Below are 26,262 nucleotides of genomic sequence, written 5' to 3'. Positions count from 1 at the left end.
ACCAGCTTCAAGTATTTGTTTAAAATGGTATTTGGCTTCACGGGGGCAACAGTAAACGGGAGGAAAAGGGAGGCCAGAAGGTGGGGATCCATCCTCCTTTGCCTTGGTATAATGCAAATGATTTCAAGGACAACTTGTACAACTTGGCGAGCCCGGTCAGGCATTAATGAGTATAATCTAAGTGTAAATGTATGAGCAATAGACGACAGGAGAGGGATCATCCCTTGATGACTACCTGTTCTGTTCACTCCCTCTGGGGCACCTGGCACTGGCCACTGACAGAAGACAGGATACTGGGCTAGGTGGACCCTTGGTCTGACCACCATGGCTGTTCTTATGTGAAAGGAGACAATATAACCTATTATGCAACTTAGGCTCTATGGAAGAACCATCTCAACAGAGGACTGCCTCTCTATTGGCCAATTTTTATCCTTAGGTTTAAATTAGGGACGTTAGAGTGCGGTTGTATAACTGTTTAATGGTGCTGATTAGTCAGTGGGGAGGTGGCTTTGCTGCAACAGGGAAGGGAAGCTGCCTCCCCAAGAGCCGAGCCGGCAGAGGCTGGTGGCCCCAAATCCCAGGGAGGCTTTGCTGCGGGCTCTGTAGTATAAAAGCTCATTTAAACGTTAAAGCCTGCAACGTGTAACCATGTAACTGCTGAAGATTTCTTCAGCGGTTACAGGGTAGGGATGTTCGATAGCCGTGTAACTGCATGAAACATTAGTGGTTACACAACTCTCCGATAGTCCCCGGGGCATGGCTGGCAGCCAGTGTCCTTCTGAGCCCGCTCACAGGAAGCCCCCTGCTACCCTGCGTTGCTTTCTCTCTATTGGAGACAGGAGCTCAGGGTGGCAGGTGGGAGCCTGTCCGCGAGGGGAACCACTTTAAAAATGAGCTTCCAGTGCGTACTGGCTCCTGCCTGCTGCCCAAGCCCCTCATGGACACTGGTGGCTTCCCCAGCAGCAGTCCTTATCCTTGGGTGGTCCAAGCTCCCGGCAGACAGAGGCTGCTTCATGGCAGTAATTCCTGTCTGCGGGAGCTTGGACCCCCTGCGAACAAGGGGCTGCTGCCATAGAGCAGCCTCTGTCCGAAGAGAGCCAGGGCCACCGTGGACAGAGGCAGTTTTGCGGCAGCCTCCCCTGCCCACATCCCTCCCTGCTGCTGCCTCTCTATCAGAGGCAGTAGAGCAGGGTTGGGAGGAGAGGGGGGGAGAAGAAGGGGAGAGAGAGGCAGATCTAGTGCTTGAAGGGAGATGGCTTTCAAGCCACCCCCTCATGGGCACTTACTCCTGCTCCGATACAGAGGCAGCAAGGGGAGGAAAGGTGGGGGCACGTAGACAACAAGATTAACCGATAAACCCAGGCTTATTGGTTTACCATGTAGTCATCTATACATTGACATCCCTATTACACGGTTACCTATTTAACCGAATTTTAACATTCGGAGTTTAAATTTGACACTAGTGGTCACTGATAAAATGTTTCTCAATATGCAACCTAAAGTTTCCTTCCATTAAATGTCATCACATTATTATTTATATCCCATTTAATTGGGTTCCTTCCTTCCTTCCTTGTACCTCATAGTTGTTTCTTAACTAAGATGTATGTACATAGCTCTTACAATCTGTTCTCACATATCAATTACTTCTTGTTACGAAATAAATGCCTCAGATACTTGCTTTCTTCTCAGCCTTGTTTTGGTCTCATATTAACTAGAATTATTAAAGGCACCATTTGGCAGAGAAGGAAGGTACAAGAACAAGCCACAGATTCCTGGAGGGGATTGCACATCAAGAGCAGCTGCCAGAAAAAAGAAAGTGTTTCCAACAAATTTTTTTGCCTAAGTGACCCAGGGTTTCTGGGAGAAGACTGCAGAGGTTACAGAACCAAGTTACCATGCTTGGGAACACCTTTGGCTCGTTCCAGTCTGATCCCCTCAATAAAGGGAAGTGCTGGGAAACAATCATCAGGCCAATACAAATTGTGAAGTGAGGGAAGAGAAAATACTTCAGCCTCAGGATGTTCGCACAAGTAGGTGTAGCTGCCTATAATCTACGTGTAGCAACTTGCAATACAAGAACCACCAGGAGATACATGTGCATTACACTTATTGTACTCAGCTAGAGGATAAGATCAAAATCTAATCTCAGTGCTACAATAACAAAATCCCCAGAGCCTCAAGCATCTGCATGAGGTGGAAGTAATCCTAGTAACACATTATTTCAGGAAGAATATAAGTCATTATCTGAATCTGCTACAAGAACTTGTTAGACAAGTTTATTAGGAGCTAAAATTTTTGGTTAAACAATATTGTATTTTAATTTACGGCAAGTGGAAGCTCGTAGGATGCCATCAATTAATTCCTGTATCTTTTATATGCTTTCTGTTGGCCCGAGTCCCTTCCTAACAACCCACATGGATAAGAATGAATTGTTTTTGGTGGTGCAATCTGTGTCATGTTTCAGGCTACATGAGAGTATGGGTAAACCACCTCCTCTATTTTCTATCCATTTAAACTCTAAGCAGTATTTCTAAGTATTTACTTAGCTCAGATCTTGATTTCCTGTCATCCAGCAAGCCAAAAGAGCACAAGAAGAATGGCAAAGATGAATCTTGTAACTAGAACATAGAGCAAGGGTGGGAAACTTAAAGCCAGGAGACCAGATGCAGCTCCTGGCTTGCCCAGATCCAGCCTGCTGAGGCTAGGGGCTCCTCCCTGGCACGGGGGTGCTGGCGAGCCAGTGCAGGCTCCCCAGCCATCCTCCACACAGTGCGAGAGCACACAAAATCTACTAGCCTGGGCTAGGGTTGCCAGGTGCCCGGTTTTGAACCAGACAGTCCAGTATTTGAGCTCTCTGTTCGGGAAAAATTGAGAAAATATAAACGTCTGGTCTTTTCTAAAGAAGATGTAATGTAAATTGTGATGTAATGTCAAGTGTGTCCGGTATTTTTGTTGAAACCATCTGGCAACACTCGTCTGGGCCCCTCCAGGGCGCTCTCTGGCATGCAGTCGGAATGTGGGGAGTGGCTTTCTTCTCTTCGGTTGGGGGGTCATATCAGGGAGGGGTTTTGAGGCTTTTTTTCCCTTCTCACTTGTGTGTGGTCCCCAACTGATTTTCCCGCGGATCAGAGCTTGACTTTTGGCAATTGTCTCATCTAGGATTTCAGACTTTTGTCTTCCACTTTGCATCACTGCAGATCAGAGTAATAGATTATTATAGTCCTGATGGAAATGTGTAATTATATGTGGTGCAGACACACTGCTATAGTATTCTATAAGGCAGTGGTGGGGAACCTTTTTGGGGTCAGGGGCTGCTGACCCACAGAAAAAATCAGCTGGGGGCCATACAGATCAGAAGCGAAAAAACCCCCAATACTGACACCTCACTGACATGGCCCGCAACTGAGGAGGAGAAAGACAACTGAGGAGGAGAAAGACACTCACCCAGCCTAGAAGATTGTGTGCACTCAAGCCCCAACAGGAGTGCCAGCGCGGGCATGTGAGAGGGCGGGGGGCTCCTGAGCTTTAGGGGTTGGATCCAGGCAAGCCGGGGCCTAGACCTTAGGTTTCCCACCCCTGCCATAACATAGGGGAAAGGAAGCAGCAGTAACTAATTTAAGATAAATTCCTAATTGCAAAATCCCTAGTTTCCAAAATCATCATAGCATCGCATCTATTGTGGTGTTTTCTTTGGGGTTTTTTAAAGCGACCTAGGGGACTGCGCTCCCTGCTCGCTATGGTCACCAACAGTCACCTCTCTGGGAGTAGGTATTTGGCCAGGGGGGAGGGTGCAAGAGCAGGAGAGGAGCAGGAGTAGGCAGGGGGTGAAGGGATCTCAGCAAAAGGAATAAGGTGTTTGGAGGGAATCGGGCTCGGATGGCAGAAGGGACCCGGCACGGCCCAGGAGTGGAGGAGGGCAGATTGGATGGCAGAAGGGACCCAGCCCCAGCAGCTCCTCCTCGGTGGCACAGACCTCCAGGGTGTGAAGCGGGAGCCGGGGCTGGAGCAGCCCATGCCCAGAGGGGACGATGCTGAGGCTGGCCACAGCAAGCAGCTGAGGATGGAGGCGGGCTGCGGCAGCAGCGGCATGAAGATGCAGATGAAGTGATAGCGTTACTCTGTCACCCACAGGAAAATGTTTTATAGAAGAAAGAAACAGACAGACATTCACAAATGGCACATCTTGGGACTATAGTCCTGTAGGTTTGTAGTCCCTGAAAAGTCCTACTGAGAAGGAGGAGACTACCTTGAATCAACCTTGGAAAAAGAAACATTTATACAAAAAGCTTTACACAGGCTGTATTTTTCTGTTCCCGCATTTCTCTTTTTGCCTGATCCATCACTTAAAACAAGAACTAGAGCTTCAAATATTGGCTGTTTCTGTTCACACAGGTCTCAACAAACTTTCTTCAGTGCTGACTTAAATGGCTTTTTATCCCCTTTTAAAGTTTGCTTGAAGTTTCAAATTAATTTGAACCCCAAATAACACAACTATCTTCTCACTCTATGTTTTACTTAAATTCCATGCACTGTCCCTGGATTACAGTTTGGTTTAAATCAAACCCAGAAGTGGACCTCTATTTATCTTTGAATGACACATAGTGGACTGCACTTGAGGGAGATGGGAAGTCACTTTAGAAATATGGGAGAACAGTGGTTTTGATTTTAGTTTGTCCTTGCAGCAATATGCTGATTTGTAGGAAGTTATTCAGAGTTGTAAGTCAGAGGAGGTGCCAGCACATGTATATATAATGTTTAAAGGACCCATTCCAGTGGTCTCTGATGAAACCAATGCATAAAAATAAGTCTGATACAAGGCACTAGATGCAAATGCTTCCATTGTGGCACAAAGGTGAGCTGGTTTTTAGAGTGGGGAGGACAGGTGGAACAACTGCAGCTCTTCAGAAGACACTGTATGCTGACCAACAGACTTTTTGCTAACAGCAGAGTGGTGAAAAAGCATAGGTTAATCCCAACAGGATTCATATACATTAAAGACAAAGGGAGCTTTAGGCAACTATCCAGGGCTGCTGATGGGAGATGGGGAAGTTGCCCCAGATGTCATCCCTACCCTCTGCACCTACACTGGCCGGGACATGGTGAAACCTGTTGCCAGGCCTGCAATTGGCTCTAACCAGCACACCACAACCAGAAATCCAGAGTTCCCTAGCGTGTGCTGATTTCAGTAGGCATGCCCAGCACTGGTGCCCCAATTTCCTACAGTTATATAAGCAGCAGTACTATCCTGTGTGGCATACAAAATCAATCACTGGTGGGGGAAAAAGGAATATGCAGCATCTGCTAGTCAGTCAGTCTCTCCCTCCCCTTTTTAAAAAAAAAAAAAAAAAAAAAAAAACCTGTAGTAGATGAGAATTTGTGCATGCCTCCATTTAAGGGCCTATTGTACACAATGAAATGGTGATGAGAAAGTAGAATCATACTAGTATTAGAAGAAGCAGTAGCAGAGTGTAGATAAGAGAGAATACAGCCAGACACAGAGAATCCTCCCAGGTCCCAATCTCTCAGGTATTTTAGAGTATGAATTACAGTCCAGAACAAAACAAAAAAATAAGTAACAAGAAGTGAAGGAAAAACTGGCGAGAGAAAGGACAAACAAAAGGTCTGCATCAGGGCTACTCAACATGCAGCCTGTGGTGTGTTTTGGGTTAATGCAGGGCTCAACATGTTGCCTGCAGGTGGGGTCCTTTGAACGTCATCTCCACTGGGAGCACGCTCCACAACGGCAAGGCATCTCCCAAGCAGGGTGAGCATTGAAAGATGTGTTGGAAGAGAGAGGAGGTGCTGGGAGCGCCAGGGCATTGTGGGAAGTGCTGGCGGCTTAGCATTGTGGGCAGAGCCTGAGAGGTGCTGACTGGTCACACTGGCTATGTTTAGGTCCAGCTCTGCGGCTGGGAAACCCTGCCTCCATTCCGCATGGAGCAATGGACTCTCGCATGGGGACATCAGCCTTTCTGGGAATCCAGGACAGGACTCCCAGACACCATTCTTTTTTGCCTCTTGTCTCCAGACTGACTCACCCAGCTCCCCACCCACTGCAGGTTGGAGCGCTCTGGCTTGGAAACTTCTTTTTACAGTAAAAATCACTCCTAGAAATGCACAACCTTAGGCCTCAAACTAAACATCCAAACACTTGTATACAATTTTATTTTTTAATAAGAAGCATTAAAAATGGCAACAAATGGCTTGTTGAATGATCAGAGGGTCTTCAATCCTGTTTGGATAATGGAATTCGGTTTTGTGGAGATCAATGGAAAATCAATGTGTCTTCTTTGTCAAAAGACTATCGCTGTGTTAAAGAAAACAAACCTGCAATGGCACCATGAATCTTGTCACCCTGAGTTCAAAGATTCGTATCCACCTGACAGCAATTTGAGAAAAATTCCTTATTGGAAGGTTACCAGACTCAACAAGATATGCTCCGTTCGCAAGTTAAAGGCAGCGATGCCGTTACAGTAGCTTCCTTCAAAGTGGCTTGGCACATAGCTAAATCAAAAAGACCTTTTACTGAAGGAGAACTGATGAAGCAGTGCTTCTTGGACTGCAGCGAATCACTTTCTGCAGAATTTAAAAGCCAAGAGGATATAGTTAAATAAATATCAAAACTGCAAGTGTCCAATTCAACTGTAGTAAGACAAATTGAAAGCATTTTGGGCGATCTGTTTTCTAAATTACTAAAAGACATTGAAAGCACTGAGTATTTCAGTCTGGCAATGGACAAATCTACTGGTCATTCAAGACAACTCATGATTTGGGTGCGTTTTTTCCATGGCAAAAAGTATGTAGAAGAAATGCTTACTCTGCTACTTTTGACATGTCAAACTAGGGGAGAGGTCATTTATTCTATGTTAATGGCATTTTTTGAAGAACCAGGAAAATGCACTGATTTGAATAAGCTTACTTCAACAATAACTGATGGCACTCCCTCCATGGTTGGAAAAGAGAAAGGGCTATTTTCTTTTCTGAAGAAAAAGCCCGTTTCCAGATTTTTTTTCATATCATTGCAATCTGCAGCAAACCAAAGAGGATTTCTCAAGAGCACAATGGATAGTGTCACAAAAACCATCTCCTTCATTGCTGCAAATGCCTTGAAACAGACAATTTTGAGCTTTTGTTGAGGAGTGCGAAACACAGTATGGTGACTTGGCAATGCTTGCAGAAGTTAGATGGCTGAGTCAAAGCAAAGTGTTAGATAGTTTTATGGATCTACTGCCTGCTGTACAAATGTTTTTGGAGGCAAAGGATTGCCAGGATTTACTGTTGTGTTTAGACAAGAGACATTCCTGGTAAACGTGGCTTCTCACTGATATGACACGCCACTTAAATGCACTCAATCTTAAACTTCAAGGCAAAGGAAAAAAACCTGCCTTCTCTGATGTGCAATGTTTCTGCATTTGAAACAAAATTGGCCCTTTTTGCAGATCAACTTCATGAGAAAGACTTAACTCACTTTCCCATCCTCAACTCAAGTGACACAGCTGAGTGAACATACATCTTTTTTACCGGATTTCTTTTACGGAGTACATCTCAGATCTGAAGACTGAATTTTCTTCTCGTTTTCCAGATGTCAAATCCCTGAAGACCGTTCTTGAATTTACTGAAAATCCATTTTCAGTTGAGGTAAAGGCAGTCTCACCTTCAGCAGCGAGATTTGGTGTTAAAAGGGCCACATTTAAAGACGAGATGATAGAATTGCAAAACATTAGTATTCTAAAAGCTAGGCACATGGATGAGGACACTGAAATATTTTGGATGATCTATGCACAGGAAGACATGTACCTTGCATTACTGAAATGTGCCAAAAAAAAGTGCTAACTTGCTTTGGGTCTACATGTGTCTATGAAAGTTCATTCTCCTCCACGGGAATCATCAAGTCAAAACTGCGCGCTTCTCTTACAACAGACATCTGGTCCACTGTCTCCATGCTGCTACAATAGAATACAAGCCTGATATGAAACAGCCGGTGAAAAGTTTGCAGACACAATCTTCACATTGATTGTACTTATATTACAGTAAATTCCAGTACTGTATCTGCAGTTTTTGTTTGATTTGTTAAAATTGTGAAGCCAAAACAAAAAAGGATGTTGATATATGGTCTTCTGTTGATATGTGTTGTAGTAGTTAAATTCCGGAATTGCTCATTAAAAGTGCTGTCATATGAGTGGAAGTCGGGTATATATTGCATTTTATTAATAATCAGAAGAACTGACTTAAATGGGGTCTGCATGTTGAGTAGTCTTGCCTTAATCTTTGTATTCATGCCCGCCAGTGTGAAACAAGCTATTTGCATAGATTTGCACAGATGTGGTTGCATGTACATGCAACCACACCTAAGCTGCGGCCCTCAGCATGTGCTGTGAGAATCGTGGCCCTCTGGGCTTCTAAAGTTGAGTAGCCCTGGCCTACATATTACAGCCACAAGCAGCTGACAAATACGCAAGGGAGCTGAACTCTCTTTCCAGTCTGTTTCTGAAGGTTCTCCCTCCCCCGCACTGCATAAAATTGAAGGAAAGTCAAAATATAAGTAAACAGATATGTTCTGTGTCAAGATGACTCCTGGTGCATACTGTAGAACGCTCTGGACAACAACTGAAATTCTGCACATGCAGTGCTTTTAGAAGATGATGTGTATGTACATGCTGAAGTGGCCACAAATTTCATGCCCTATTATCCTCCTGCTCGATACTTTTCAAGAACTGTGGCAAAATTTGTTCAGAGGGCAAAACAGTGGACTGGCACAAACTGCCAACATACACAATGTGTACCATACCCCACTGGCCCCAAAGTTTGACAGTACGAGTTAGAGATGTTAAAATATGTTAATACACAGGGGACAAATCCAGCTCTTGCCTGTTTTCCCCTGCCCCCGCTGCTGCCTCGGATACATGCATGAGCATGTGCTGGCTCCCCACGTATATGGGCTCCCGCCTGCCCCCCTCCAGTGCTGGTGCCTTTGTATCTGTGGGAGCTGGCACATGGAGGAAGCCAGCTTAAAAGCCTGCTCCCCCCCCTCACACACACACTGCCTCTAACCATGTGGGTTAACCAATGAGCCCAGGTTTATTGGTTAACTATGTAGACGAGTGCACGTTAACATCCCTAGTATGAATCAAAATAAGGAGATGAGCTATGAAGTCACTCAGAGATCACCTTCTTCAACATGCACACCTGGGCTGATTCAATGCGAGTTCCTGAAGACAAACGGAAGTTCAAAGTTTGCTTCCAAAGCAGACTTAGGGAGTGCTTTTGACACTTGTAAATTGTGTCAGACCTCTGACTAAGGTGTGTGTTCAGATAAACAGTCATGCTCCCAGAACTGCTCAAGGGACACTGCATGTTTGCTGGAATAGTTATGGGACAGTTTGTATGGAGGAACACTCATGACTTAGTACTATTTGTCAGCAGCACCTCGTCCTAGAGCTTCTCCTTCTCTGAATAAAAAGGGCAATAAACCACTAGTAGTGTTTTATTGAGAAAGTCTCACTCAGAATTGTCTGAGGTAGTGCAATTAATTACTGACCTCAATCTGACTTATTATGAGCAATGGAGATTTGGAAACATTCAAACACACGATTAGCTTGAGTTTATAGCCACAAAATACCATTGAAATCAAGAGGAGCTTAATAGGAGTTAAAAAGAAAAGATTTAAATATTTATCTGGATTACAGGAACATGCAGAGTTGTCATCACAGATAATCTAATATATAAAGGAGAATGTTCGTAAATTTGTGTGCTAATAACTTGAACACTATAAGAGCTACCACAACCAAACTTTACATGGGATAACCTTTCATCCAGGAGAAGGTTTTAAGGTAATTTAGGACCCGATCGGGCTCGAGCTCAAGCTACAAAAACAAAAAAGTAACCCGCGCCGCTGCAGGGGCCGCCTCGCCCACCCTAGGTCCCTGTGCCCACCGCCTGCGCTCCCTAGCGCCATCCAGGACTCGCCCCCTCCCACGAGGTTACATAAGCGACCCTCTTCCCTCCTCCCCTCCTCCCCCGCGCTGGCACGCAGTGCCCTGACCCCCTGCGCACAACGGCTTGGGCACCCGCTCTGCCCCTGCAGCCCCGGGCGCGAGCTGGAGCATCCCTCCCACATGTAACCTCCCCTCCACCCAAGGTTGCAGCCCCTCCCCAGGGATGACGTGGACCTATATTTTAATCCCTATAGCAATCAGCACAACTTTCCTACCATTCAAAAAAAGATAACGGTCTACTGTTTTTCTACATTTTGTTCCTCCAGTTTCCCAAGCAACGCCGGGTATCTCCAGCTAGTAAAAAATAAAGCCAATGTTTTTGAAGGGTTATAAACCCTCATGCATCAGAGCACAAACCAGCCTCTATGTAACAGAAATAAGTAGGAAACTCACTTAGTCTAGATGGTAAGTCCCCCAAGTGACACTGCAAGATTTCTTATGTCTTTCTTTGAAGCAGCTGGTGCTGTTCGAGGCCAGAGATATGATACAGGACTGGGTGGCCCTTTGGCATCTGATCCATTAGGGCAATCCCTGTGTTGGTATGGGGTGGTGCAGCTACTCTGCATTCTTGACAAAAGGCCTTGCAAACACAATTTCAAATGAAAAAATAAGAGAGGCATCACCTCAGTCTGTAAACATAACAGGATATGGGAGCAATCACCTGTCAGTGTTCTATTTCATAAAACTCTGTTTCCTCTCCCCGTTATCTTCAACTGCTTCTTCTTCTGGCTCATTTCCCTCTACTTTCAAGCATGTTATTTCCTCTACATTGCAAAAATCAACTTTCCATTACAATTCCTATTCTATTCTGGTTCTAATATCAGACCCATTACTGTGGTATCTATTGCCCATCTCCAAAATACTCATAATATTTATTCACCCTGTAACCTTTGCTTTGATTAACCTCTTCAATCAGGCTCCTATTCCCTTCTTTGCATCAAACAATTGATTACTTCCTTTTACATAAATCTCGGAGTAATTCTAGATTATTTTCCCCTCCCCTTTCCTCAGTTCTGTCCTCCTTTCCCTACACAAAAATAGAAAGTTTCATAGTGAAAACATATGAAACTTTTGCTACTTTGCACATGGAACTCAGCTACACACAGAAAAACTGTCACTGACATGTGGAATGAGGGTTTGCAACAAACTCCTGAAACTCTGCCACTCATATGTGTCTGGGTAGAAAGATGTATTTTGTTTCAGTTTTGCCTACAGATTTAGGAACCTAAAAATGTGTGTGAATTGCAGCTGTACTACCATTTCCATGGGTGATGCTGAACTTGAAAAATTTCATGTTTGTGGTTCACAAATCTCCAGTTATAACCCGGTGTCTATGACTTTACAGTTTGTGGCCACAGAAATAATTGTGATATTGTCAATTGAGAACTCTGATTTCACTGAGGGACAAAAATATAAGAAGCTGGGCTTTGGGGAGGGGCAAACACATAGATCATGTGTAAAGATTAAAATTAGGTTTATATAATACTGATAGATCACACACTGAATAGATTGTGAACTAGGTGACAAACTGTAGTTTTCAATGGGAATTCAGCATCAAATGGGAGTGATTCTAGCAGGGTTCCCCCGGGATTGGTATAAAGCTCAGTGCTATTTCATGTTTTCAGTAATGATCTGGAAGTAAATAGAAAATCACTGTTGATAAAATTAATGGATGACCCCAAGACCAGCAGACTGATAAATAATGACGACAATACAGCTGTCATACAGAGCAATCTGGATCATTTGATAAACTGGGTCCCATTCGAAACAGCCACATGGAAAGATACATACCTATGATCAAGGAACACATGTCATGCCTATAGAAAGCACCTTGAAAAGCAATGACTCTGAAATTGATTTAGGGCAATGACTCAAATGGATTTAGGGCAGGAGTGGGCAAATTCCAGCCCATGTGCCAGATCTTGTCCACAGGGTTGTCCGTGGCTGGCCCCCCACCTCCATGTTTAACTGTGCCTCCATAGGTATCGAAGAATCACAGCTCGTTTTGGGATGTTAAAATTTGACTAAATTGACTATTTGTTTAGTCGATAAGGGCACTTCTGCTTTGAAATGTAGCAAGAGCCACCTAACTGTTGCCACATTTCAAAGGCAAAAGTGCTGCGCAGAGGTTCACCTTTGAAATGTTCAAGAGCCCAGCAGGCGCTCTTGTGCATTTCAAAGACTGAAATGCTGCATGGAGGCTGGTGCTAGCAGGGAGTCCTGCTGGGGTTCTTGTACATTTCAAAGTGGAAGCACCACATGGAGACTGGGGCCAGTGGGAGACTCAGACTGGATGCCTTTCTAGAAGATATGGTTTAGCCAAACAAACTCAATACACAGATAACTGGCTGAAACTTAATGGACTTGTGATGTACAGGTAAACTAGATGAGGTAACGATCCCTTCTGGTTTCACACTTTATGAACACATGAACAATATTTTGAGCCATTTTAGAAATGTAAGGCATATAAAAGGTGCCAGAGTGACATTTGAAAAAGAAAAGGTTTTGTGTCTAAAGACGACTACAATATAGGACAAAAAAAAACAACAAATGGTCTGGTAGCACTTTATAGACTAACAAAACATGTAGATGGTATCATGAGCTTTCGTGGGCACAACCCACTTCTTCAGATGATGTTATGAGTAGGGGATATGAAAACTCAAAATAAATAGAAGAGAAGCGGAGGGGAGGAGGGAGGAAAGAAGGGGGAGAGGGTAGAGAAAGATGCTCTGTCTCCCACCCCCCCTTCCTTTTTACTGGAGAATGGGTGTTAGACCAAAGCAGATAAAAAACAGAGTCAGTAGACAGATTGCTAAGGCAGGAAGGATACCATTCAGAAAGCTGTTAGCACCTCAGTGATAAAGTCCCTACCATCCGAAATCTCGATTAAGCCCAGTAGCATGTGAATTGAATTTGTGTATGTAATGTAATTCCAGGCACTTAAACATCACAAGTTTTCCACATCTGCCTTCCTGCTTGTTTTTATTCTGGCATGAAAGCAACATTTCTAAGGGTAAAAGAATCTAATACTGATCTTCTCTACTTAACATTAATTGTGATGACAACTGTAGATATATGGACATTTGTTCACTAGAAACTGGACTGAGATCAGCATATAATATGTCAAAGACCACAACAGGTTGAACCTCTCTAATTCATCACTTCTGGGACCTGAGTGGTGCTGAACCAGAGAATTTGCTGGACCACGGGAGGTCAATTTTGTCTAACAGCATTACCAACATTTCCACTGCTTACTGGACTCTTAGGAAGCCACGGATATTGCTGGATCACAGTGTGCTGGACTAGAGAGGTTCAACCCCGTATTAATCGGAACTGGATCTAAACCTGCCACAGAAATTTAAAAAACACAAAAAAAAACAACCCCACACCTTTATTCTATCATCTAAGCCACATATATCCATCAGTAATTTATATTTCCTGATACAGTATATTGCCAAACGTTCCTTATTATAACTGGTTATTTATTCTGGCTACCAAGGAAACCAGTTAAAAGTTTAACCCATGCCATCAAAACATAAACAATTAACATCTTTGGCAACAATATTTGTTATGGTTTCTTCAGGATATTTAAACACTCACCTGTGCCTTTGCCAATTTTTTTTCCAGCAGGTCCCGTTCCCTTTCTGTTTGCTGCAGACGTTTATTAAGCTCTACTATATCTCCCTTTAGCGATGCCAGGGCTGCTAAATGGAGCTGTAAAACAATCAAAATGGATCCAGGTTAAACTTGTCTACCAATGTACCACTTTTAATGTAGCACTACCGTAATCTACTGGGAGGCATCAGTGTGATGCCTAGTGCAAACTTTCACATTTGAGAACTTCTAAAACACAAAATGGAATATAGTAATCCACATGCCGCTGAATGCCTTTTCCTGCAAACACTCCAACAAGGAGCATATGCTGTACTGAGAAAGAACACATATGACATAAGTAAATATAATGTAGTATAAGTTGGAATAAAAGCTATCCCAGAAGATACTAGCCCAGAGACCTGTGTTATAAAAGAAAGTGCAGCGTTCTTTCATCCACTTGAATGATTACAGACATAAGAGCCAGGGCCAGCCCACAACATTTTGGCACCTGAGGCAGGGAGCTCAAACGACACCCCCTCGCTTGGGCCAAAACTTTGAAAGGTCTCAATTCTGATTTCTTCCTGTTCTACTCCTCTCATGGCACTCCATCTCTGTGCATCTAGGGCAGAGAGAATACATATGCACCAGCAGCAGATATTTTCTACACTCTGGGTCCTAGTGGCACCCCCACCCCCAGTCTGGCGGCCGCCTCTGTTTGCCTCATGGTAAGGCCAGCCCTGATAAGAGCCCATGTAACCCTCCTATAGAGAACAATGCAGATATGGCATTCAAGAGTTCATAATTTTACTTTGAGAAATACAAATTCCACTTACAGAGCTACTATTTTGCAGTTGTCTGAGAATTTTTTCCTAAAAACTCACTTTGTTGTTTAAAATCATTAAACAAAGCTTTACTGAAATTGTAACTGAAGGACCTAACCTGCATTACATTACAATTCTAGATAGTTTATCTAGCTTGAGTGATCATACTAAAGGCAAAGTCCTATCCTTACAATTCGTAGTTATTTGGTAGATCCCAGAGATATTTTACAATTTCAAAGTGTGAATTCCAATACTCTTTTAATGCTTTTCAATCTTCACTGTATGTCTTCTGTGTATCAGTATTAAGGACTCTTTGCATTCCCCCCCCCCCCCCCAAATAAATATGCAATTCCTAACTTAATATTGAAAATTAAAATTAAGCACATCCAGCTATAGAGAACATGCTACTAATAACTAAATTGAAGAATGGAGAAAACACCCAGAATAGAAAACAATAAAAACAGAACAAAAAACTGGATGCAGATGGAATACAAGGCATATCCCCAACTTATTTGATGTCATGTGCACATTTACAATTACTAGGAAAATTGTGGCAAATGAGCAATCAACTTCAATTTCTACTTTAAAAAAATTAGATTGAAAAATCCTCCCCCCTTTCCTGCATTTAGTTACCCCATTCATAGTTCAAGAGGCATACCTGGGAGGTCGACAAATGCCTTTGATGGCGACCGCGGAACGTCCAGACTACCGCGCTGAGCCGACAAACAGCTGATCGGCTCAGTGCGGCAGCCATTTAAATTTAAATGAAGCGGTGATTATTTAGACTACCCTGCATAGGAAAATGAAGCGGTGATTTAATCTACATGCCTCTGTTCCCAGGGGCATGTAGTCTAGACATACCCTTAGTCTGCTGCCATCTATATCTATGGCAGCCAATGGCAGAGTATTCCATCCCCTCTAGTTCTGGTCCTCAGAGCAGGGGCAAGCAAGATCAGGCACACAGGCCGCATGTGTTCTGCCAAGTCTTTTGATCCGGCCTGCCCCACCGAGACTCCATGGTAGGCAGCCCGCCTGCTGTAGCCCAAGGCTGTTCAAAATGTTGGACAGTCACGCGCCTCTTTCTTTTATTTTATTTTTTTATTTTGGGGGGAAGAAACAGCCAATGGGTGCTACATTGATTGGCTGGCGGAGGGAAGGGGACAGAGAGCACACAAAATCTCTCCCCTCCTCACCAGGGGTGCTCTGTGCCATGTGTTACATAGAGGGAACCTCAACTGTTTTGAGCAGCCTGGGGCTGTAGCAGGCAGGCAACCTGCCTCTGGGTCTCTGTTGGGTTGAGTCAGGAGTCACCTTAGTAAGTGCCTCCCGAACAAAACCTGCCTCTAATACCCCATCTCTTCCTGCTTCCCAACTCTGCACCCCAGGTCACCACCAGTGTTCCCTGTAAACTGCCCAGCAGCACAGCTTCACAGTTGATTCATCAGCCCTGCCCAGTCAGAGGCTCAGAGCATGCAGCTGACTGACTGGGTGGGGCTGATTAATCACCTGTGAAGCTGTGCTGCTGCAAAGTTTAGAGGGAACATTGGTTACCACCCTCTCCTACTTCAAGTCACCACCCAAACCCTCTGCCTCCCTCCCAGACCTGGATTCCCTCCTACATCCTCCCCCAGGCCAGAATCCTCTGCACACCCTGCACCCAGGTCACCACCCAAACCCTGTGCACCTCTTCTCCCAGACCCTGCATCCCCGCTTACACCTCTCCCCCAGGTCAAAATCCACTCCTGCATCCATACCCTCTTCCTGGATCCAAATCCCCAGCTCCAGCCCATAACCCACTCCTTCACCCAAACTCCCTCTCAAACCTCACACCCTCTCCTGCACCCCAAACCCCTACCCCAAGCTCTCTTCTCCACCCAGCCTCTATAACAGACCCCGCACCCCTTCCATAGAAAACTGCAGCCCTTGACCACTTACCAAAAATCTTGGAATGGCCCCCTCATCCAAAGTTATTGCCCACCTATGCCGTAGATGGTGACAACTTACTATTGCTATCAGTTACTCTGGTAGCTCAAGTGGCAGAGAGGTCTGTGTGGTAGAGCTAAAATTCTTGTAGACTAAAACAATGTGATCTTGTAGTTAAATACTATCATTATGCACATGCACTAGGAGGTTAAATAAGGCTGTGCAGGCAACCTTAAGTTTGCTATTTCCTAACTTTAAGTGTGTGACTTCATGTAGGCCTTGCATGAACAATGAAAGAATAGTAGTAAGGAAATGGGTTAACAATGAAAAAAGCATAAATTCATAAACAGCCTTGTAAATAACATGTCGTTAGTAGATAAAGAAATAGTAATAAGAGTAATGGGTGATAAGTTGCAGCTACAGGTCTACTTATTAGTACACTCTGCAGCTCATGAGCTGTACAGGGATTGGTTCAAAAAATTAGCAGACCAACCATAAAGGGCAAGATGTATTAACACCCATGGTGTTAAGTGTCTATATAAGCCAATTCATAATTATGTATGTTGGACGTGTGGTATTCCCTGAGCCCACCTCCTATGCTTGAGCCTGATCAACTCAAGTGTTCGATTGTATGACAACGAGGAACACGCAGTGATGAGTCCAGAGTTGAACTGATTTCTTGGATTCCAGACGACTGGGCAAAGTGTTCTGGATAAGATGAGTAGAAAAACTCTTAAGCTTTGTCTACACTGCATGGTTTTTGCTCAAGAAGCCTTTTGTGCCAGAGTTCTTGCACAAAAATGCACCCAGACCTCAAAAGGCATCACAAAAGTGATGTGCTTTTGCAAGAGAGTGTCCACACTTCATGGATAATCTTGTCCAGGAAAGCTCTGAAGGCCATTCACAGAATGGCCATCAGAGCACCTGTGCTTTTTCCCCCATAGGGGTTTCTTGTGCAAAAACTCCTCCGGAGCGTCCATACCTGTCTTTTTGCACAAGAGCTGTAGAGCAAAAAGGAGTTATTCCTCGTGGGGAGAGGAATAACTTTACCGGCAAAAGCCGATTTTCTTGCGCAAAAACCACGTTTTGAGGTGTGGATGCTCCGCTATTTTTTGCACAAAAACCTTGTAGTGTAAACATAGCCTTAGAGAAAATCCCAGCATTGTGCAACCCTAATGCTTCTTTAAACACAATTTTGGTATGTGTGTATACACACACACGCACACACACACACACACACACACACAAGCCTAATTATGCTGTAGAAATTGGGTCCCTTCATGCAGTATGGAAACCTTCTTACTTGCCCAGTTGGACACAGGAGAATTTATTTTTCAAGCACTGGGTTACACTTTTTACACTATGCACTTTGGACACTCTTGCTATAGAAATGGTCACATCTATACATTTCTTATCTTATGACTTTTTTCCCTTAGTATTAGGTTATTGGCTCTTCTAATTAGTGCTCAAACAAAGTAATACCACACATACTTCTTTAAAAAAAAATCAGGGAAAAATCTTTAGTTTTTTACTAGCACTACTACTGAGTACAATAAAGTGCATCTGTCTCACAAAACTATTTAACACACACCCCTCTCCCAAGCTACAATTCCCTAAATTGTATAAAATCAGTGTGTGTCAGCCAAGTAAGTATCTCTTCCCCTTCGCACATAATTCTTCAATGACTACCAGCTGTGGTCCTAATTAAGTAACAGGCCAACAATGCTCACATACTGAATGGCAGCATAAAAAGACACTGTTCATTTCAAATTTTACATTTAAACTCCCTGGGCTTCCTTATCAGTGTTAACATCTAAGAGTACCAATATTGAAAGCATATTACATATTTCACCATTTATACGGTTTACTTTTTAGATGTAATTCACTGTGACCAACAAAAATAGTTTCATATTTCTTAGTCAATTTGTATCACAATGCTGCAAAGTTATGATTGTTCTAAATTTCTATTACTACTAGTTTAAAAAACATATGTTTATTATTCTGTAAAACCTTATATTTATTATTCTGTTTATAAAACTTAAATTTTGGACTTCCTTTAACCAAAGAACCCCCCTTTCCCTTATAAAATTTAATTTTATTGACACTTTAGTATCATACAAAGCCAAATGTATACCAAATAAGGAAGGAAAAACCCCAAAATACTGAAGTGCTCTGCTAGAAAATATTACATCAAGCCAAAACAGGACACAAGGTTGAACACCTATTAGCAGGGCTGGACAATCTATGTAATCTAATCGCCCGTGGCGAGTAGATTACAACCCGGAAGAGCCGGGTTTAGGCAATCTGCGCATGCGCAGATCGCCAGACAGCACAGCTGGCGAGCGGGGCTCGCTGCGGCTCAGTGAGCCCTGCCTATTAGAACTTACATACACGTTCATATTGTGGGTCTGCATCTAGGGATGGTAAAGGTTAACTGTAAGCATATACCTTACCGGAATGCTTACCGGCTAACTAGAAGGTCCTCACCCATGGTGACCCTTATCACCTGGGGCTACTGCCAAAGCTACCCCCGCTGCTTGAGGCCACAGATGGAGCTGCCCCTGCCATGTGGGGCAACAGCAAGTTGGCAGTTAAAAGATTTATTTAACAGGTTAACTGGTTAACTATTCTGGGTGGTTTTTACATCCCCAGCATTTACTTCACATTGCTTAATGTAAGAGGAAACAGTCACAGTAAACAAGCAGTTTGTCATATTCAATGGCAGGAATCAGCTTCTCTCCATCTCCACAATGATTCATATCTTTAAAAACTGCTGTACTGGAAGCAAGGGCTGTGGAAGGAAAGTTGAAATTCTCATGATTTTGACAAAGATCACTGCTAATTTTGCCCCCCTTAAAATCCAGCCAGCTCACTGGCAGTCTCGCAGGTCCACAAACACAAGTTTCAGCACAGTACTGTATCAGGGTCGAGGCTACAAATTAAAATTCTAGTTAGGAAAAAAAAGGAGAAGCAGTGAGTGGAGTTCCCAAGTGCTCTTAAATCCCAATGTTCAAGTGCTCTATAGACAGAGGTAATACATCATATAAACCAGGGGTGGAGAACCTTTTTTGGGTAGGGGGGGCCAGAAACACACAGGAAAAAAAAAATCAGTCAGGGTCCACACACAAGTGAGAAGCAAACACACACCCTTGCTGACATGGCCCCCTAACTGAGAAGACAATACACCCCACATTCCCTTCCCACCCCAGAGTGTAGGGGGACCCAGCCTATTAGATCTTGTGAGCTCCAGCGCCACAGTGGGTGGGGTAGCAGAGGGGTTGGAGTGCCACTGTGGACTTCCCAATGCTGGGGAAAGCCTTGAGACTTGGGGCCCAGACCCAGGCAAAATGAGGGCTGGGCTGCATGTGGCTCCCAGGGCCTGAGGTTCCCCACTCCTAATATAAACAAAACATTTAACATTTTTGACCTTTAGTCACACACAGACTAAACTTGCTCTGACTGACTATGTCATGTCCTGTTTCAGTGCAAGAGATTTCGACAGTGTTTTCAACCTCAGATCTATACCTCTCAACATTTAAAAGGAACAAGTTCTAATAGTTTAGCCTCCAAATTGTAAGCTTTATTTGAATGGTGTTACAGGACAGTTTTTCCATTACAGGTAGTCCCCGAGTTACGCGGATCCGACTTATGTTGGATCCGCAGTTACGAACGGGGATTTTCTCGCCCCGGAGGACTCGACCGGCGGGACACCTGGTCCTGCCGCCCGCCTCCTCCGGGGCGAGAAAAGCTGCTCCCCGTCTCCCTGGTCTGCTGCGGGAGCCAGCAGACAAGGGAGACGGGGAGCAAAGCCGCGCAGGACCCGGCCCGACCCGCGGCGCTTCCAGCTGATCTGGAAGCGGCCGCGGGTCCGGCCCCGGGTCCTGCACCGCTTTGCTCAGCGCCTCCCTGGTCTGCAGACCAGGGAGACTCTGAGCAAAGCCGCACAGGACCCGGGCCGGACCCGCGGCGCTTCCAGCTGATCTGGAAGCGCCCCGGGTCCGGCCCCGGGTCCTCCGCAGCTTTGCTCCGCGTCTCCCTGGTCTGCTGGGGGGGGGGGGGGGGGGGGGACATGCAGCTAGTGCCCCCCCAGCAGACCAGGGAGATGAGGAGCAAAGCCCGGGGCCTGTGGTCGAGCAGGTGGGGCGCTGCCGGTTGGTCCCGCAGCACCGCTCCTTGGCGCTACTGGACCAACCCGGCAGCACCCCAGCTGCTCAGCCCCAGGAGTCCTGATTCAGCCACTGCTGATCAGTTTCAGCAGTGGCTGAATCAGGACGCCTGGGGCAGAGCAGCTAGGGTGCTGCTGGGTTGGTCCAGTAGCGCCGAGGAGCGGCCACGTTACTGGACCAACCCAGCAGCACCCAAGCTGCTCTACCCCAGGCGTCCCCAAGTTAGCTGCTGCTGAAACTGACCAGCGGCTGACTACAGGAAGCCAGAGGCAGAGTTGCTCTGCCTCGGGCTTCCTGGAATCAGCTGCTGATTAGTTTCAGCAGCAGCTGACTTGGGGATGCCTGGGGTTCTTAAGTTGAATCTGTATGTAAGTCAGAACTGGTGTCCAGATTCAGCGGCTGAATCTGGATGCCAGTTCCGACTTACATACAGATTCAACTTAAGAACAAACCTACAGTCCCTATCTTGTACGTAACCCGGGGACTGCCTGTATACATTTGAAAAGTATCTAGTGGATCCTGATCCACACTGAGGCCTAGATACTCCTGCAACATCTAGAAGCAGCAGCATTCATCATCCAAGTGAAAATGGTCAGTATAAACGCATGTTTTTTCTACAGTTTCTCTTGTTTTCCCTTTCCTTATTACTGTCTGTAACATATACTTGCCCATCTTTTCTCAGACTGCTGTTTTAGGCAGAGACTGAGTTTCACACTCTGCTTGTGTAATACTTAGCAAAACATAGCCACAATGGGGCCTCTAGAAGCGGCTATAATTCAAATTATAAACAAGCAGCAGCTGAAAAGATAAAACGGACAAAAAGGATAAATGGTAAAAAACATTTGTATTTTTAGAATCTTCAGTTTAAATAATCCAAGTAATTATCTTTACAGTGTCCCTTTAAGAGAAACTGATTTTCTATAAATAAAAGACAATTTATTACTCAAGAAATTTATAGTTGTGATTTTTTTGGTATCCAGGAGTTGCAGAATATGAAAACTGGAGACCTAGAGAGAAGAGAATGGAGGCAGTCAAGTGGGATTATACTGCTTTCTCACTGGTAAACAATGACAGCGAAGGCAGCATCACTGATATACAGGACTGAAATCTCACACTTAATGCTCAAGGTGGGCTGCATCTTAATGATACAAAATTAGAAAACATATTAAAGACACAGCAGTTTATGATGATTAAGTCTGTATAATCAGACATTGTGAATCTTTTAGTGTGCAGTAAATACTGATTTGAGTCCTCAGGCTGTAACTCCCAGGGAGAATTATATGAGCACAAAAAAAAAAAAAAAAAAAGAGTTCTCTGACAAGGCCTTCATTGTTCATAAATTTTTAAACTGATCCAATTTAGTAGGTGTTGGCTTCTCCTATTGAACAGAAACTAGTGCATTTAATGCACCCAATCAATACAAAACAGTAAGCAAGGCCAATGTATTTTACAACAACAAATGAAAAGGTTCAGAAGACCCCTTGCTTTTTTCTCAGTGAGTGCTCAAGGAAAGCAAAATTCTTCCTGTGAATTAAGAATTAGAGGCAGAGGATAAATGTGCTATACTGTACATTTTACAATTAGAAGCCATGGTTCATTTGAAATGTGATTACATATGCACAAGCACGTGACTCACGCCTACAAAAACCACACACAATGCTCTTCTATTCTTCCAATCAGCTCTGTGCTTAAGTGCCTGAAGGGTAATGTACAGGACTCTCATAAGTTTCAATGTGCCACTAGCTCACAAGAATGGAGCAAGAAAGCTGGGAGATCTACCATAATTTCAGATCTACTATCCTCTCTTCAGGCTGGTAGGCTCCTAGCTACACAATGACTCTTCTGCCTGCCAAGGTCCAGGAAGAACAGAGCATTCCTTCCCCCCTATTAAATTGTTGCCAACTTTAAAAGTAACAATTTTGTTGCATATGTGCAAGGCATCTGCTGGCTCCATGTAAATCTAACTCTGTGCACCAAGCCTGGACTGAAAGTGTTTAAGTGGCAGTATTCACCATTGAAAAGGTGGTTTCTGTGAATGTAGTATACTGGTTCCTTAGTATAGGGGAAAACTGCAACATGTTAAATATTACTCTGAGATTACTGCTGGCAGATATCTGCTTATTAATGGTGACCACAGCACATCATAACTTAGAGAGTTAATGTGATCTAGAACAGAGGTTCTCAAGCTGGGGAGGAGGAGGAAGAGATATGAATTTTTTTTTTTTTTTTTTTTTTTTTAAGGGGAAAGTGGGGGAAGGAAAGCACACTGCACACATTTTACCCACAGCAAGGAATAACTAGCAACACTGACTCCTCCTGACATCATATCTCCTAAGATGGAACTGCACATTTTAAGGATGTTAAAATGTGGTTAATTGACTAGTTGATGGAATTTCCACCGACTAGTCAATAGGCACTTCCGTATTCCTCCTTTGAAACCTACAAGAGCCCCAGCTGTATGCAGAACTCCGCATACAGCCCAGGGCCAGCGGGAAGTCCCGCTGACTCCAGGCTGCATGCAGGTGCCTGCTTTGAAATGCACAAGGGTGCGCAGCAGGTGCTCTTGTGCATTTCAAAGCCATGGAGGCCAGGGGCAGCAGGGGACACTCAGTCCCCGCTGACCCTGGGCTCCATGCTATGGACTCCCCTACCCCTTTGAATTGCACAGCTGTGTAGCGGCTGCCACCTCTATGCAATTCAGAGGGGAGGCAGGGGAGCTCGGGCTCAGCTGGGGAGTCCCCAGCTGACCCTGGGTTCAACAGCAGCTGCCCCTTTGAATCACACAGAGGTGGCATTTTAAAGGGGCAGCCCGCTGCACATTCCCACTTCAGGCCCCACCGCTCCCCACCTCTTTCTGCCCTTGCTCTGCCCCTACTCAATCCCCTTCTGCTAAGCCAGGGGTGGGTAATTATTTTTGACCAGGGGCCACTTCCGCGTGGCTTCAGGTGGAAAGGGCTAGGCCAGGACACTTCCTGCTTCCCCACCCACAGATCCCTGATTGGTCTGGGGGTGGGGGGAACATGCAAAGTCTTTGTACTGCCCGCTAAGAGAGCCGCCAGCTGTTCTGAACAGCTGTCTCTTCCCTCTAGGTAGCCATGCCCCTGGAGATAGGAGACTTTGTGTGCTCCCCACTGCTGCCTCCAGGTCAATCAATCAGGGCCTGGGGAGGGGGAGCACGTGAAGTATCTTGCTCCCTGCCCCCACCCTGCAAGGGGGCACCACACTGGAGTCAACCACCAGCTGACTGGCCTGGAGGTGTGGGGAGCACACAAAGTCTCCTCCCACCCTGCAAGGAGCATGTGGTGCTTAGAAGCGCCACACCCCACGCAGGGTAGGAAGAGACTTTGCATGCTTTCCCCCACCCCAACCAACCAGGGCTTGGGGGCAGGGGAGCATGTATGAAGTTTCTTCCTTCCCTGCCAGGAGCATGTGGAACTTCTAAGCATCGCACACTCCTTTCAGGGCAAGAGGAGACTTTGCGTGCTTCCAGCTTCCTTGGCCTGGGGGTAGGAAGAGTGGCAGGGCCTCCCCAGGCAGAATCAACTCTCTTGGCAGGCCAGATCTAGCCCGTGGAGGCCCTTTTGCCCACCCCTAAGCACTGCTCCTGCCCCAATCCTTACCATAGCTCCCTCCCCCAAGCAATGCAACTTGGGGGATTACTGAGGGGAAGAGGGATCTGGCAGACAGCAGGGGTCAGCCTCCCACTGCACTCACCAAAGCACAGGACTCTTACATTAATCCATTTGCTACAACACAGTGAGTACATTTAATTGTAAGCATTCATCACAATCTCAGTTTTGCTCGTTACCTTGGGTTGTTGGCTCTGAATCAATGCCTCACTTTTTTAAAGTATTTAGTTAAAAAAATCACGCTTTTTTATAGTCAGTATACGTACTTGTATGGCTGAGGAGCATACACTAATACAGACACAAAAAGGGGGAGGTGATCAAATACGTTTTAGAACCCCTGATAAAGAACAAGAACCAACCTGGGAGAGACCAGCCCTTGACTTCTAATCCAGACTTAATTTACCTCAGGTTATAAAGACTTCATTGTCTCTGCCCTAACTTCCCCATTAGTAAAAATGTGGATAGAGAATACCTACTTGCCTGTCAAGAGGTGAGGTAAACAGTTAATGACTTCTTGTTTGCACAGTGTTCAAAACATAGTGTTTGCATTGTGCTTTGTGAACTACTACTCTCTGAAAGTATTATTAGCTTTATTAGATCTGCAGATACGCAGGTTTAAAAATATTTAAGGATTACTGAAAACAAAATTCACACAACAAAGACAGATGGGATGTCAATCTGGACTGGATAAAAATGGAGCCACTGATGTTGAAAACAGGAAGTCTTCACTGTGCGTGTGATAAGTAAGTTGTATGGGTGCTGACACCTGGTAAGTTCCAGGATGAGTTTTAGCAAATACAGACTTCTGTTGACTTTGCCACTGAAAGCCACGATCTATAGCCTGTTAGAGTGAATACCATGAACTACAAAAAACATTGTCAATGTTAATTCATTTCAGCAAAAACCACTAGGAGTCCAGTGACACCTTAAAGACTAACATTTATTTGGACATAAGCTTTGAAAGTGGGTTCTAGCTCAAATAAATGTCAGGCTTTGAAGTGTTAGAGGACTCCTTGTTGCTTTTATAGAAAACAAATACAAGAATGCCCAGAAGATAATGAACGTGATGCCAATATTTAAAAAGGGCTCTAGAGGTGATCCTGGCCATTACAGACCGGTAAGTCTAACTGTCAGTACGGGGCAAATTAGTTGAAACTATAGTAAAGAATAAAATTGTCAGACACACAGATGAATAGAATTTGTTCTGCAAAGGGAAATCATGCCTTAGTAATCTACTAGAGTTCTTTAAGCAGGTCAAGATGTGGACAAGGGGGATCCAGTGGATATTCCAGAAAACCTTTGACAAGGTCCCTCACCAAAAGCTCTTAAGTAAAGGAAGCTGTCATTGGATAAGAGGGAAGGTCCTTTCATGGACGGATAACTGGTTAAAAGACAGGAAACAAAGGGTAGGAATAAATGGCAGGTTTTCAGAATGGAGAAAGGTAACTAGCGTTATCCCCCAAGGGTATCTCCTGGGACCAATCCTATTCAATTTATTTATAAATAATCTAGAGAAAGGGGTAAACACTGAGGTGGCAAAATTTGCAGATGATACCAAACTGCTTAAGATAGTTAAAGACCAAAGCAGACTGTGAAGAGTTTCAAAAAGATCTCACAAAACTAAGTGATTGGGCAACAAAATGGCAAATGAAATTTAATGTTGATAAATGTAAAGTAATACACATTAGAAAAAATAATCCCAACTATACATACAATATGATGGGGACTAATTTAGCTACAACTATTCAAGAGAGATTTTGGAGTCATTGTGGAGAGTTCTCTGAAAACATCCACTCAGTGTGCAGCACCAGTCAACAAAGCAAACAGACTGTTAGGAATCATTAAAGAAGCATTGAAAATAAGACAGAATATCATATTGGTTCTATATAAAACAATGGTACACCCGCATTTTGAATACTGCGTACAGATGCAGTCGCCTAATCTCAAAAGAGATATCTTGGCATTGGAAAAGGTTCAGAAGAGGGCAACAAAAATTGTTAGGGGTTTGGATCAGATCCCATATGAAGAGAGATTAAAAAGACTGGGACTTTTCAGCTAAGAAAAGAGGAGACTAAGGCGAGCGGTGGGGGAGAAGGAGTGTTAGAGGCCTATAATATTATGACTAGTGTGGAAA

At 44.4% G+C, this 26,262-nt stretch overlaps 1 protein-coding gene across 3 annotated transcripts in view; it reads right to left on the bottom strand.

Annotated features, from left to right (window-relative positions):
- The window catches only part of MCC (MCC regulator of Wnt signaling pathway), a 400,040-nt gene that overhangs the window by 99,289 nt on the left and 274,489 nt on the right, over nt 1-26,262 (bottom strand). For all 3 annotated transcript variants that reach the window (XM_006134467.5, XM_025190402.3, XM_006134468.5), the window contains one exon: nt 13,596-13,709. In XM_006134467.5, the coding sequence (XP_006134529.2) occupies nt 13,596-13,709 (114 nt within the window). The remainder of the gene's footprint in view (nt 1-13,595; nt 13,710-26,262) is intronic.

The sequence above is a fragment of the Pelodiscus sinensis genome, chromosome 6 (assembly GCF_052426305.1).
Source record: "Pelodiscus sinensis isolate ZL-2025 chromosome 6, ASM5242630v1, whole genome shotgun sequence".
Classification (NCBI taxonomy): Eukaryota; Metazoa; Chordata; order Testudines; family Trionychidae; genus Pelodiscus; species Pelodiscus sinensis.
This window is presented reverse-complemented; position numbering and strand designations above follow the sequence as displayed.